Source organism: Tripterygium wilfordii, chromosome 10, assembly GCF_013401445.1.
Source record: "Tripterygium wilfordii isolate XIE 37 chromosome 10, ASM1340144v1, whole genome shotgun sequence".
Taxonomy (NCBI): domain Eukaryota; kingdom Viridiplantae; phylum Streptophyta; class Magnoliopsida; order Celastrales; family Celastraceae; genus Tripterygium; species Tripterygium wilfordii.
The window spans coordinates 1,855,934-1,868,575 of record NC_052241.1 but is presented as its reverse complement, the minus strand read 5'-3'; the positions used below and the strand labels follow the sequence as shown (position 1 = coordinate 1,868,575).

Below are 12,642 nucleotides of genomic sequence, written 5' to 3'. Positions count from 1 at the left end.
TTCGAATTCTAGAACCCCATATCCGTCAACCTATTGGGTTGAATTAGTAGTTGAATGCTCTTTTAGTATCGGAAAAGTTCTAACGGTCAAAAATTTCTGCACTCGTCTTATCAGGTAAAATTTAAGAGAATTGAGAGTCTAATATGATGTTCTTTTTCACTAATGTTACTATTAATTTTTCCTGGAGAAAACAATGATATTAATGATATATATATATATATAGACTCTGTGCTTGTGTAGCTCATCAGTTTGGTAGTTCATGGGAGCCCAATAGGTTTATTCCATTGATTAAATCAATGAAATAGTTTTATTTCCACTCTTTTATCTCATAATTCATTGTCCAAAATTTATCGACACGAAAAACTTGTCCTAAAATTCTAGGATGATTTGGATTACTATTTTAGTTTAACTTTTATTTTATTTAGAAGTTATTTGGTTAGTTCTATTCCTAGTTAAATTGCTTAGTTCTATTCCTAGTTAGTTTAGAATTCTTCCATGCCTTTAAATAGGCCTCTCGTGTAATTGTTATGAGATTCAGAAATATTAGTTTACTTACCATACAAAGTTTAACTTTGTCTTCTTTTCTCTTCCTTGGACAACTTCTCCTAAGGAATTGAGTCTGTATCCTTGGTGTGGCAACCAGGGTGGTGAATTGACCATTATCATTCTCCATAGTGGGGTTTTTAACCTCGCCACAATTGGAACTCTTGTTCGTTGTAGTGGGGTTTGTAATCTTGCCACAATCAATTGAACAATCCTGCTATAATCTGGTGTCATTTATTGTTTTAATATAGATTCTATTGTTTTTTAAAGCACAGTCTAAAATTCATTGTTTTAGTTCTGAATTCATTTGTTTTTGAAATTCCATTGAAAAAAACAATGGAATTAAGAAATTCCATTGAAAAAACAATGGAATTAAGATTTACTCAATAAAACTCATCGACAATGGCTCTTGTTAGAAAGAGTTTTTAATTTTTTTTTAAAATCTAACATGTATTTTGAGAGTTAAAACGTTTTAAAATTTCATTTAAGAGACTTGTGCTTCCATGAGTTACCACCATATGATCTTCCTAACACTACTGTATTACAAGTTGCCGTTGGTAGCGGAATTTATTGGTGAATGGTCATAATCAGATCCTGAAATCCAAGAGTCTGTCCTTAATAAAAGGAGAAAAGGGTTTTAGGTAAGTCCATAGTGATCAACTTCAAGTTTTTCTTTTATTTTCCATCAAAACGACAAGAAATGAGGCCCTACCCAACAAACAAAGAAGAAACAATGACTTGCAAGAACCACAAGGTTGTTTTTGTTTTGTAGGGTAATATATAATGATGATTAGGGTAGGAGCCCTATAAAGTATAAACTGGCACTGTTGTTCTGTCACGCCCACTTCAATTAGGTCCTCTTTTACAACTTCAGAGAGCTTTTTTTTTTGGGGAGTCTTTTTAAGTTTGGTTAGTTTTAACCTATATACACACACACACACAATGTATATGTCGGTGATTTTGCTTTGTAGCCTTGTAGGGGGAGGAGGAGGAGAAAAAACCCATCATTTGCTTCACCAGACTTGCAGTATTGTCATGCTCTCCAACTGTAACAGTGTTTTCATTTTCCTACATTTCAAAGGCTGTTTCCATCAATTTACTTAACAATATATATATATTGTAGATAAATAAAATGAATCATGCCAAATCAACACAATATGTGACACTAAGAAGAAGAAGTTACGTACTGTAGCTTTCTGGAAGCCATGTTAGGAATAAATAGTTGGGAGAAATTACTCTTAGCCCTCAGAGTATATTTCAACCACGCTCGAACCAACGTTCAAGAACGTCAAGGGATCAGATCAAGACATTTGATTTTACAATGACACCTCAAAAATGATAATATTAACAACCATGGACATGCCTTATCTCATCACTTGTTGACCCCTATAAAAAGGTTGAGGTCAACCCAAGGTACGAACTAAGAATTCACTACTTTGATTATTTTGATTCTCTCTCTCAAGAATACTGACTTGAACGTCGGAGTGTCTACGAGCCGCAAAGGCTGCTCATTTTCATTCTTGTAAGTTGGAGATTCACCATCTATGTCATAGCCTGAACTCTAACTGTTGACGCATGGATCGTGCAGAAAATCACATCCATATATATATATATATATATATATATATATCATGATACTTGTTTTTATTAGTTTGACAATAAGGTTGGTGATTTTCTTTTTTGACCATTTTATAGTGCTCTGTGCGTAATGAATGTGACATATACACAGTCAAGGGAACAATATGCTGCTTTTCGCTTTCTTTTTTCCTTTTTTTTTTTTGGGTTTTGGCTTTTTGAGATTTTGCAACTCGTGAGACACGTCGTGGGTCCCAGAATTATCAGCAAGTGATCTGGACCATTTGATTGCGATCAGTTGAGTGAATTTTTTTTTCATGATATTATGATGGAGTAGAACCTACACTTTATTTTTGACATTTCACCAAATGGAGTCGGTCAGCCTAATTTTATTAGCAAACGAAAGTCAACGGAATTGGAAAATAATTATTGGGTATTTTTAGTTTTGCGAAGTCCAAATCACCCAAAATCTTTTTTTTTCCCCTTTTGTAGCATTTACAATGATAATTTTTTTGTTGAAAACAATAAAATATATTGAAACACATGTTTTATTTTTATTGATGTGATTGAGTCAATAAATTGTATTAGTATAATAATATAAATTTATTGATTTTATTTTTTACGTTATAGATGTGAGATTTAATATTGATTTTGATATAAATGAGAGTGTGTTAGGGTGAGATCCACGCAGATAGCAAACATGAGAGTATGATAAACTTCATTTTCCCATGTTGGTCCCAACAAATTTGAGCCAATAAAAATACACCATTGACCATTGTGTTGCACTTTGACTCAATTGGGCATTCAAAAATGGTAAACTAAAACCTACCAAATTAAATGGTTGTACTCTTCCATCTGTTAGGCATGACAAAACCCTCGTTGATTTGGACAAATTAAGGTCATGTCTGTTGTAGTGGGAAGTTACTCCCTATCATTTTTCATAATGTTAACAGCTGCCAACCACACCAAGACTGCTCCATTTGTGTTTTCTTCTCTTTTCCCCCTTTTGATTTCTTTCTATGATTCTATATATAATACAAGTAATACTAGAGACCCTCAACTTATCATAAATATATATATAGAACACCGTAAATATTCGATGGCCAGCTAAATGTGGTTTGAGATGAGGGTAAAAAATTTGAGGGCAAAACATTTTAAATCTTCTATAATTGAAAAATAAAGTTATTTTCACCCTAAAATTAACGGTCAACTCGTCACGTAACTCGATATGGAATAAAATTGAACTTTATGTTACCAAGTTGGAACGTTTCAACATTCGATTTATGAATTGGAACATAATCAATATTTTTGTGACTACAAGTTATATTAAACCAAAGATTCAGATACGGTAATGTCGAAACAAACATTAGGAACTTGTCCTACAAACATAACCGTAGCACTAGATTTCATTACGATACACGAGCTAGAGAATCGGCTAATTGGTTATTGATCCTTGGGGCATGAACCACCTCACACCCAAAACCCTGTATGAGATGAACATCTGATTCCACAAACATTCCATATGGAGCCAAGGCAATCCTTTCGGCTTGCAAATCTAAAACAATAATCATAACATCCTGTTCTACAATGAAATCTTGAAGATTGATGCATAGCAATAGCAAGTTCTATGGCAAAAAGAAAAGCTCCCTCATGCCGAAGGAATATTCTTATAACTTGAGGCTAAAATTCTGCCCAAAGAGTCCTTAATAACAGCCCCGACTCTAGCTTTGGAATTTGAAAGAGACCAGGCAACATCCACATTTACTTTCAACCTGCCAGATGGAGGGTTTGAATAAGAAATGTGTTTTATGTGCATGCTTGGGGTAGGTTATAATATCATTAATTTCTTATGATTGTAATAATAATATGGATATGGATATGGACATGAAGAATCTCTTATTATGGGTTTGGAATATCTCACATAGATGCCTCCAAAACATTTCAAAACTCGTAATTTTTTTTTAAAAAACTCGTAATTTAAAGGTTCACCTAACAATAACTGCCCTTGATTCTTTGAAATTTTTTTAACAATTAAAAACAAACACGACGACTTTATCTTTATCCAAGCGAGGCTATCTTGGGTAGAATATCCATGTGGGCCGCATCAAAGAAGCGAAATTGGGCCCAATAGTCTTTGGGCCTTTGTGAGGGGTTAAGTTGTAAATGCAGTAATTTGGGCCTTTGTGGGGGGTTAAGTTATAAATGCAGTAATAGGGCCTTTTAGGTTTGGATAACGTGGAGGAACACGTCCACTCAATGCCTGGTAGGGTATTGCAATTGTCCAACCTGGGAAGATCAACTAACTCATAAGGGGAGGCTCCACTTTCACTTACTCTGCACAACCAAACAACTCTTACACGCAACACTTCTTGTTGAGGTAACGCGTGGCTACAAGCAGGGACGTAGCTAGGATTTGAAATGAGTGGGATCATTGTGGGATTTCGGAGGTAATAAATTTGAATTTGTTTGCTTGTTTGGTTGGAGTTGATTCTTGCTTGTTGGAGTCTCGTTTGGCTTGTTTGTATTATTCTCTCTTGGTGGAGTTTGTTTGGAGTGAGTGTATATGTTGACTCATTCACTTTCGTCAAAGTGGAGATTTGTGTTGGCTCAACTTGATTAGCATTGTTTGTTTGGTGGCTTGATAGACTTGACTTGTCCCATGTTCTCACTTAGTGGCGCTTGTTTAGAGCGTATTAAGGCGTTGGCTCGTTTCTCGCCAAGGTAAAGATTTGTGAGAGTTGATCCAGTTGTTCACCGAGGTGGAACTTGTTTCAAATGCATTTAGATGTTGGCTCGTTTTTTCGCCAAGGTGAAGATTTGTTGAGTTTTGCTCAAAAACTCACTTTGGCAGTGAATTAGCCGTCCAAACAGTAAATAGTAGACGTCCGAAGAGGGTTGTAAGCAAGTCATGCATGAGAATCACAAGAGAGCTAGCCGATCAATTAATATACTGTAGCAATCACGAGTTCTTTTTTTATTAGGACGAAAACATACCTAAATTTGGTGTATTTGCTTTTGCAATACCTTATAGCGCCGCCTAGAGGAGAAGGAGAGAGAGAAGCCACATGAGAGAAACACACCGAGAGAGAGTGAAGGGATCCAAGAGGTAGGCGAGAGAGCAACTCTTGGGTTTCGATTGTCATGTATTGGGTGAGCTCTCCTCTTTGTAATCTTCTCCATATTTGTTTCTAGAGAGAATGCTTGAAAGAGTAAGATAACATTTAGAGTGAGCTTATTTTTTTATAATTGGTGAGTCCCTCTCCTGTAATCTTTTTCAAATAGTGAATACTGGATCTCTACTGTTCGTGGACGTAGGCTTTTGTCGAATCACGTAAATCTTATGTTGTTTACCATTTTGTTACTTGCTAATTAATAATGTCTATGATGGGTTGATTGGTCAACAGAACATCAAAACACATATCATTGGCCAATATTTCCAGACACAGATTTTGTTCGACTGTTAAAAGTTTTTCCTTCATCTCAATAAGTACGAGTTCGATCACCTAGTGAGCATATAAAATAAAAGTTCAAACGACGACCTTGCCTGACGGTTCCACAACACGCGCCCCGGGTCTCTTGTTATAAACTTAGAGCATGTCCAATGGACACTTGATAACATATTTTCAAGTGTTGAAAAGTGAACTTTATGAAAAATTTAGAGTGATGGAGTTCTACAATGGAAGAAAATGAACACTTGAAAACACACTTTCTTGATAATGACACTTGAAATATAGGTTGTTGTTAAAAATGACACTTGAAATATGAAGTATGTATATAGTTGATGAATAGTGAATAGAGAGATGATGAAAAGGAAAAAAGAGATGATAAAAAGGAAGAGAGAGGTGATGAAAAGGAAGAGAGATGATGAAAAGTAAGAAAAAGATGATAAAAAGTAAGAGAGAGAAAATAAAGAAGATGAGTATGAAGTGTTGAAAAGTATGAAGTGTTGATGAATAGTGTATAGTATGGGACCCATTCACCCAATTAAGTTATGCCACGTAGGAGAGAGTAGAAGAGAGAGAATGATTTTGAAGTGCTTGATATATTTTTTACCACTAGAGTTGCTATTATAATCCACGAAAGCCAAGGGGTCCACCGTGATTAGCGCGTGAAGAACAGACATGGCCTGCTATCTGCTTTTTCGAACAAAACCCTTTGTAAATTCAATTCAACACACGCAGACAAAACCCTCCGCTATATTTGGCCGCTCTCTTCTCTCTCTTTCTTAAATATAGTGCTCAACTCTCTCGCTCCACATTCCCGACGACCAGAACGAACACAAAATTCCAAGAGAGAGAGAGAGAGGGAGAGACAGTGATCTGTGTATTTCTACCTGTAATTTACATTTCTGTATGTCTCGAGCTCCTAATTACGAGTTTCAAGAATGGTGGAACAAGCAAAGAGAGAAGAATCACGATCACGAACTCTTGTTAGAGAAATCGGATAACACTGGCTTCTTGACCGTCGAGATCCATACTCCGACTCTAGATCCGACGGTCCAGAGGGAGCGTTCACGATCCCGAAGCGCTAGACAGTTGTCCTGGGTGTGCCTATTGAGGTGCCAGCAACTTGCGAGCTCTCTTGCGTGGCTTGCTAACGCGTTCGTTCACCTCCTCCGCACCGCCAATCGTAGGATTTCCGCTTCGCCGACAGATTCGTCATCGTCGCGGCTATACCGTGTGATCAAATTCTTCCTGATTTTAGTTATTTTGTTACTTTGTTTCGAGTTAGTTGCGTATTTTAAGGGATGGCATTTCAGTCCACCCTCGCCGGACGCGGCGGAGGCTATGGTGGAGCTTATTTATGCCAAGTGGCTAGAAATTAGGGCGGGGTACTTGGCGCCGCCGCTGCAGATATTGACCAATGTGTGCATCATATTGTTCCTGATACAGTCGGTGGATCGTATCGCCTTGGTTTTAGGGTGTTTCTGGATAAAATTCCGGCGGTTGAGGCCGGTGGCTACAGTGGAGTACACGGGGGACAATGTGGATGAGTATCCGATGGTGCTCGTGCAGATCCCTATGTGCAATGAGAGGGAGGTAAGCAGATGTAGGTTTCTGATCTCCTTTTTAAATTTAGTTATTCAGATCCAACTTATTCGGCCAAGGCGTCAATTAGTCAGAATGAACAGTAGAATCGTAGGTTTCTAATTATTAATTTTTTGAATTCAAACGATTCAGTAATATATATGCATTAAATAGTTTCAAGAATCACTCGATCTGTAGGTTTTTAGTGTAGGTATACCCTATCTGTTTCTTCTGGTGATTTGTAATAACTGAGTATTTGCAGGGTAGCTATTCAACATTTAGTTTGATTTAGTCAATATTTAGTTTGAATTAGTCACTAATTCATGTTAGTTGAGTCAGAAAGCTTAAGAAGAACCCAAGGAGCAATATAGTTCGTTTTAGTGTGGCCATATTCTGTTATTCTAGCTTCATGTTGTTTTCAATTTTGTTTGGTGCGTGAAAAGAAATCCTAACTCTAATAGTTGATTTGTCTAATCTAACACGATTATGGTTAGTTAAACTCATTAAAATAGAATGTTAGAACACTAAAATTGATCATAAATGAACACTAGATATTTATGTGCTGAAACTGGAGTAAATTATACCAGAAAATGCCAAATGAAGTTCTAAGGTAGAATATCAATTAAAATGGTGTCACTTTCTGTGGGATTAAAGATATAGGTTGCATGGATTCTGAAGGTGGCAGAATTTCTACCTGAAAATGCTAAAAGAAGTCGCAAGATAAATGGAATGAAGTTTCCGTAAAGTTTCTGAATGTTTGAATTTCCCCATATTTCATTTCAGTTATGATTTCCTTGGGAAATGAAAACTGAGAACTATCCATTTGTATGTTACATGGGAATTTACTTGTCCTTTTGTTATCTTCATGTCTTTGATTATGTGTCTTTGCGAACTACCAGGACAGTTTATAACTTTTTTTGCATTGCTGTTTTCACTTTCTTGGTTAGTAACCATCTGTATGAATTACGTATCTTGCAGGTCTACCACCAATCTATTGCAGCTGTTTGTATTCAAGACTGGCCCAAGGAGAGAATGCTTGTACAGGTTTTGGATGACTCCGATGAATTGGATGTTCAACTCCTCATCAAGGCGGAAGTGCAGAAATGGCAACAAAGGGGTGTCCGCATATTGTACAGACATCGTCTTATACGCACAGGCTATAAGGCAGGAAACCTTAAATCTGCAATGAGCTGTGATTATGTGAAAGATTATGAGTTTGTGGCAATATTTGATGCAGATTTTCAGCCGGGACCAGATTTCTTGAAGAAAACTATTCCTTACTTCAAGGTGACTCTCAAATCCTATTTAAACCATTGGCCTATGATATTTTTCCTCTGTACATATATTCTAAGATTCATAAAATTTTGGTGTATCGTGAATTTATATGCATGAGGACATGCCACAGTTTGCTGACAGGCATTGCATAGACATGATTATGTTAGTCTATTTCTAGGTTTGCTGCTATTTCTTTGATTTATCTTTGTTATGTAACATTTAACATATATGTTTAGAATCGTGGTTTCTCCACTACACTTTTTTTAAAAATGAATGCACAAGTCCGCAGACTCAGCACATGGGTGCATGCAGAAAAATGTATTTGGTTGTAAAGATTTTCTCATCATTGGAATTAAATTTCTGGGTAGGCTTTATCAGATTATTAATGCTAAAAGCTCTATCAATCATTACATTCTATGTCAGCATTGAATAGATTGCAGTTGTGCAAGTAAAATTGAACTCTATATATGCAAATTTCAAAATATTTTAAGTTGAACACCATTCCTGGATGATGATCCTGCAGTTGGTCATCAGTCATCACCAATGTTATCTTTCCTGAAAGAAATTGTGATTAATGCAATATTGGTTAATCACCGTTGATGGTTGATGTTTTGGTTGGTCTTGAAAAGGTAGCATTTATTTGAAGAACATTACTAATTGAAAAATGTAAACTTGACATGACTTATTCAAAGATACAATATGTGGTGATGGCATGTAGCATAAAAAGTGGGGGGAGTGAGAATTAGAGAGGAAAGAGTTTACTTTGTTTGCGTTCATTTTTTATTTTTGTTACGCTTAACCTACATTTTTTTGTTACCTGTTAGTCATTTCTAACTTGAAACCAATCCCTTTTTTTTCTCCCCCTTTTTCTTTGGATTTCAAATGGAAGGGAAATGACGATCTAGCATTGGTACAAACAAGGTGGGCCTTTGTGAACAAGGATGAGAATTTGCTTACAAGATTGCAAAACATAAACTTGTCCTTCCACTTTGAGGTTGAGCAACAGGTCAATGGAATATTTATCAACTTCTTTGGTTTTAATGGAACTGCGGGTGTATGGAGGATTAAAGCTCTTGAGGAATGTGGTGGTTGGTTAGAACGAACAACCGTTGAGGACATGGATGTTGCTGTCCGTGCTCACCTTTGTGGATGGAAGTTCATATACCTGAACGATGTCACGGTGTGTAGCTTATTTCGCTACTTAAATTTTCATCGCATTCTGGAAAATCGGTGTTAAAATTGATAAATAACTCTTGTTGCAGTGTCTTTGTGAACTCCCTGAATCTTATGAGGCATACAAAAAACAGCAGCATCGCTGGCACTCAGGGCCCATGCAATTGTTCAGATTGTGCTTCACTGACGTACTTCGTTCGAAGGTAAGGAATTTCATATAAATTTGTTTGCAGTCAATTGGATTCCTATCTTGGAATTTCTATTTGAAAATTAAAAACAGAACCGAAAACGTGCAGTGGTACCTAAATAGAAAAAAATTCCTACGTGTGGTCACTCACTCACTTGAAATATTTTTTTCCCCAAGAGACTTACTAATACTAGAATATTATGTTTGATAACTTATAGTAATCATTGGCAACAATAGTAGTGTGGAATATGTCACTCTGGAAATCGAACGGTTAAACAGAACTTGGGAGAATAGACTTGACTTTTAAAGTTGTAAAATATGACTGAAAAGTTGGACTTAGTTTAGTAAGAAGTGTTTCAGAATACATTCGCCTCTTTGGCATTTGAGCAACTCAATAAACTTGCCACTTGCCCATTCTGTTGATTGGAGTTGTTTTTATGTTTTAGAGGTTGCAAAGGAGTTGCAGCTACTAAGTGGACCAAATAGTGTCAACTTTCACCCTTATTTCTCCTATTGAGGAAAGTTAAGCTGAAATTTGAATTTTGTGGATATGAATTGGTTTATTTTCTGAATTTGAAAGTATTACTTTAACGTATCATATAGTGAATTTAGCGGTTTCCTTGCTAGTAAAAAAGCAGCAAGACAGTGAATAACCTGTAATCTTATTGTGGACACCGGAAAGCGTAAGAACAGACAACAATTCACTGACATTGAGACAAAATTTAATCATATTTCATCTAAATGTTTACCTGCAATTTTGTTGATCTTGCCATCTTTTGGCCCCAATGGATGCTAGGATTGTTCTAGTTCAGTTTGAAGTTTGGATTATGCTCTTGCTAACTTCTCTCCCTCAAATTCCCAGGTAAGTGTGGCCAAGAAAGCCAATATGATATTTCTTTTCTTTCTGCTGCGGAAGCTTATCCTGCCTTTCTATTCCTTCACACTCTTCTGCATCATCCTCCCTCTGAGCATGTTCCTGCCGGAAGCACAGTTACCGGCTTGGGTTGTTTGTTACATACCTGGCTTCATGTCAATCTTGAATATCCTTCCAGCTCCACGGTCATTCCCATTTATTGTTCCCTTCCTTTTATTTGAAAATACAATGTCAGTTACCAAATTCAACGCTATGATATCAGGATTGTTTCGATTTGGTAGTTCGTACGAATGGATAGTTACGAAGAAATTGGGAAGATCTTCAGAGGCAGACCTAGTTGCCTTTGCAGAAAAGGAATCTGAACCATTATCAGAAGCTACAAATCTGCTCCGGTCCTCCTCAGAGCCCATCCTCGATGAGCTGAGTAAACTAGAGATAACTAAAAAGGCTGGGAAAACAAAAAGAAATCGTTTGTACAGGAAGGAACTTACTCTGGCATTTATTTTGTTAACTGCCTCAGTGAGAAGCTTGTTATCAGCCCAAGGAATTCACTTCTACTTCCTCTTATTTCAAGGCATCAGCTTCTTAGTTGTTGGTCTCGATCTGATTGGTGAACAGGTGAGCTGACTGTTGGATTCTAATATATCTCCCTGAGTTTTAGTCCTAGGATGCTGGAGCCGGGAACAGTGTCGCTGCTCTGTCTTCATCCCGGTTTGCAGATTTGAGCCTTTTCAGTTATACTTTCTCATTGTGATTCTTGGTGGTGGTTCATTCATTTATCCTGGGCACATATTTGTCATCTCCGAATTACTGATCAGGCAATGTGCTTTTCGGCTAATGTAAAGCCGTCTGAGGAGGCGTTTATGAGATTGTTATGCCTTTGACACAAAGGTACGATATCAGTACCTCCATGAGAGGGCTTGTTTGCTGTAATACTAGTTAACTGTATATTTGTGACAGATGAAGGGCTAGGCATTGTTAAATTATTAGTTTCATTCTTTAAAATTATTTCAAAGAGACTAAAGACTTGGTTTAAATTTTGTCCTCGCACTTTGCGATCTGTCTCCATGGCGTACTAATTTGACAGAAAAACAATCTCTGAAGGGATAAGGACATGTTTTAAAAATTCCAATGATCTCATGTAGGGGGTGTAAATAGCCAAGCTTGGTTTTGGCATGCTAAGGTTTGGCTTGCCATATTTTTGTCTAGCTCGAAAAATTGAGCTCAGGCTCCGCTCAATTCCTTATGAAATGTCAGAGCTTTTATGTCAAAATAAAAATATCTAATATTTAGAAGTAATCTCTATTAATCTATCATCATAAATAACTCAAATTCAAGTTATTCAACTTTCAAAGTAATTAAAATACTAAAAATTCATTTTCCCTTTCCCTTCTTGTTGCACTTGCACACCATCTTCAATCTTCAATGTTCAATGTTCAATCTTCCATCTTCCATCTTCAAATCTTCAAATCTTCAATCTTCAATCTTCAAAGTGATGTAGGAGACTAGGGTTTATATAAAAGGATGGATTTTAGGTAATAGTGAGGTAGGAGAGCGAGAGTTTGAGCTACTTATAAAAAAGAAAACACCAACTAAATTATCGGATGTATTAAGTAGTATTAGGTGTTCGAGCTTGTTTCCATGACAAATTGTAGTCGACATTTTCTTTCTTTTATAAAATAAAATATGATTTTTATATTAATTGTTGGGTACTTCATTCATTCATCAGGATAAGGCTGTAGTTTCCATTTCCGACGATGCTTAATTGATTCATAATTCATCTTCCCTGACATTGTTGCTATTTCGGCCCATGATAGGGTTGTTTGTGGGCTAGAGGGAGGCTTATCAGTTAGGGTTAGGCACAACCCGATTTTTACTAAAGACACCCCTTATTAATCGCAACCCAAAATTTTTAGGGACTTTTGGAGGCCGGTACACTAGATTATACTTAATTGTAAAAAAGTGCAATCACTAAAACATCATTTTAA

At 36.6% G+C, this 12,642-nt stretch overlaps 1 protein-coding gene across 1 annotated transcript; it reads left to right on the top strand.

The window, feature by feature from the left end:
- The first annotated feature begins 6,308 nt into the window (after positions 1 to 6,308).
- LOC120007567 (probable xyloglucan glycosyltransferase 6) lies at positions 6,309 to 11,718 on the top strand. The gene is made up of 5 exons (XM_038857877.1): positions 6,309 to 7,157; positions 8,124 to 8,432; positions 9,310 to 9,600; positions 9,683 to 9,796; positions 10,643 to 11,718. The coding sequence occupies exons 1-5, from the start codon at positions 6,471 to 6,473 to the stop codon at positions 11,279 to 11,281; spliced, it is 2,040 nt and encodes a 679-aa protein (XP_038713805.1). The 5' UTR covers positions 6,309 to 6,470; the 3' UTR covers positions 11,282 to 11,718.
- Positions 11,719 to 12,642: the final 924 nt, after the last annotated feature.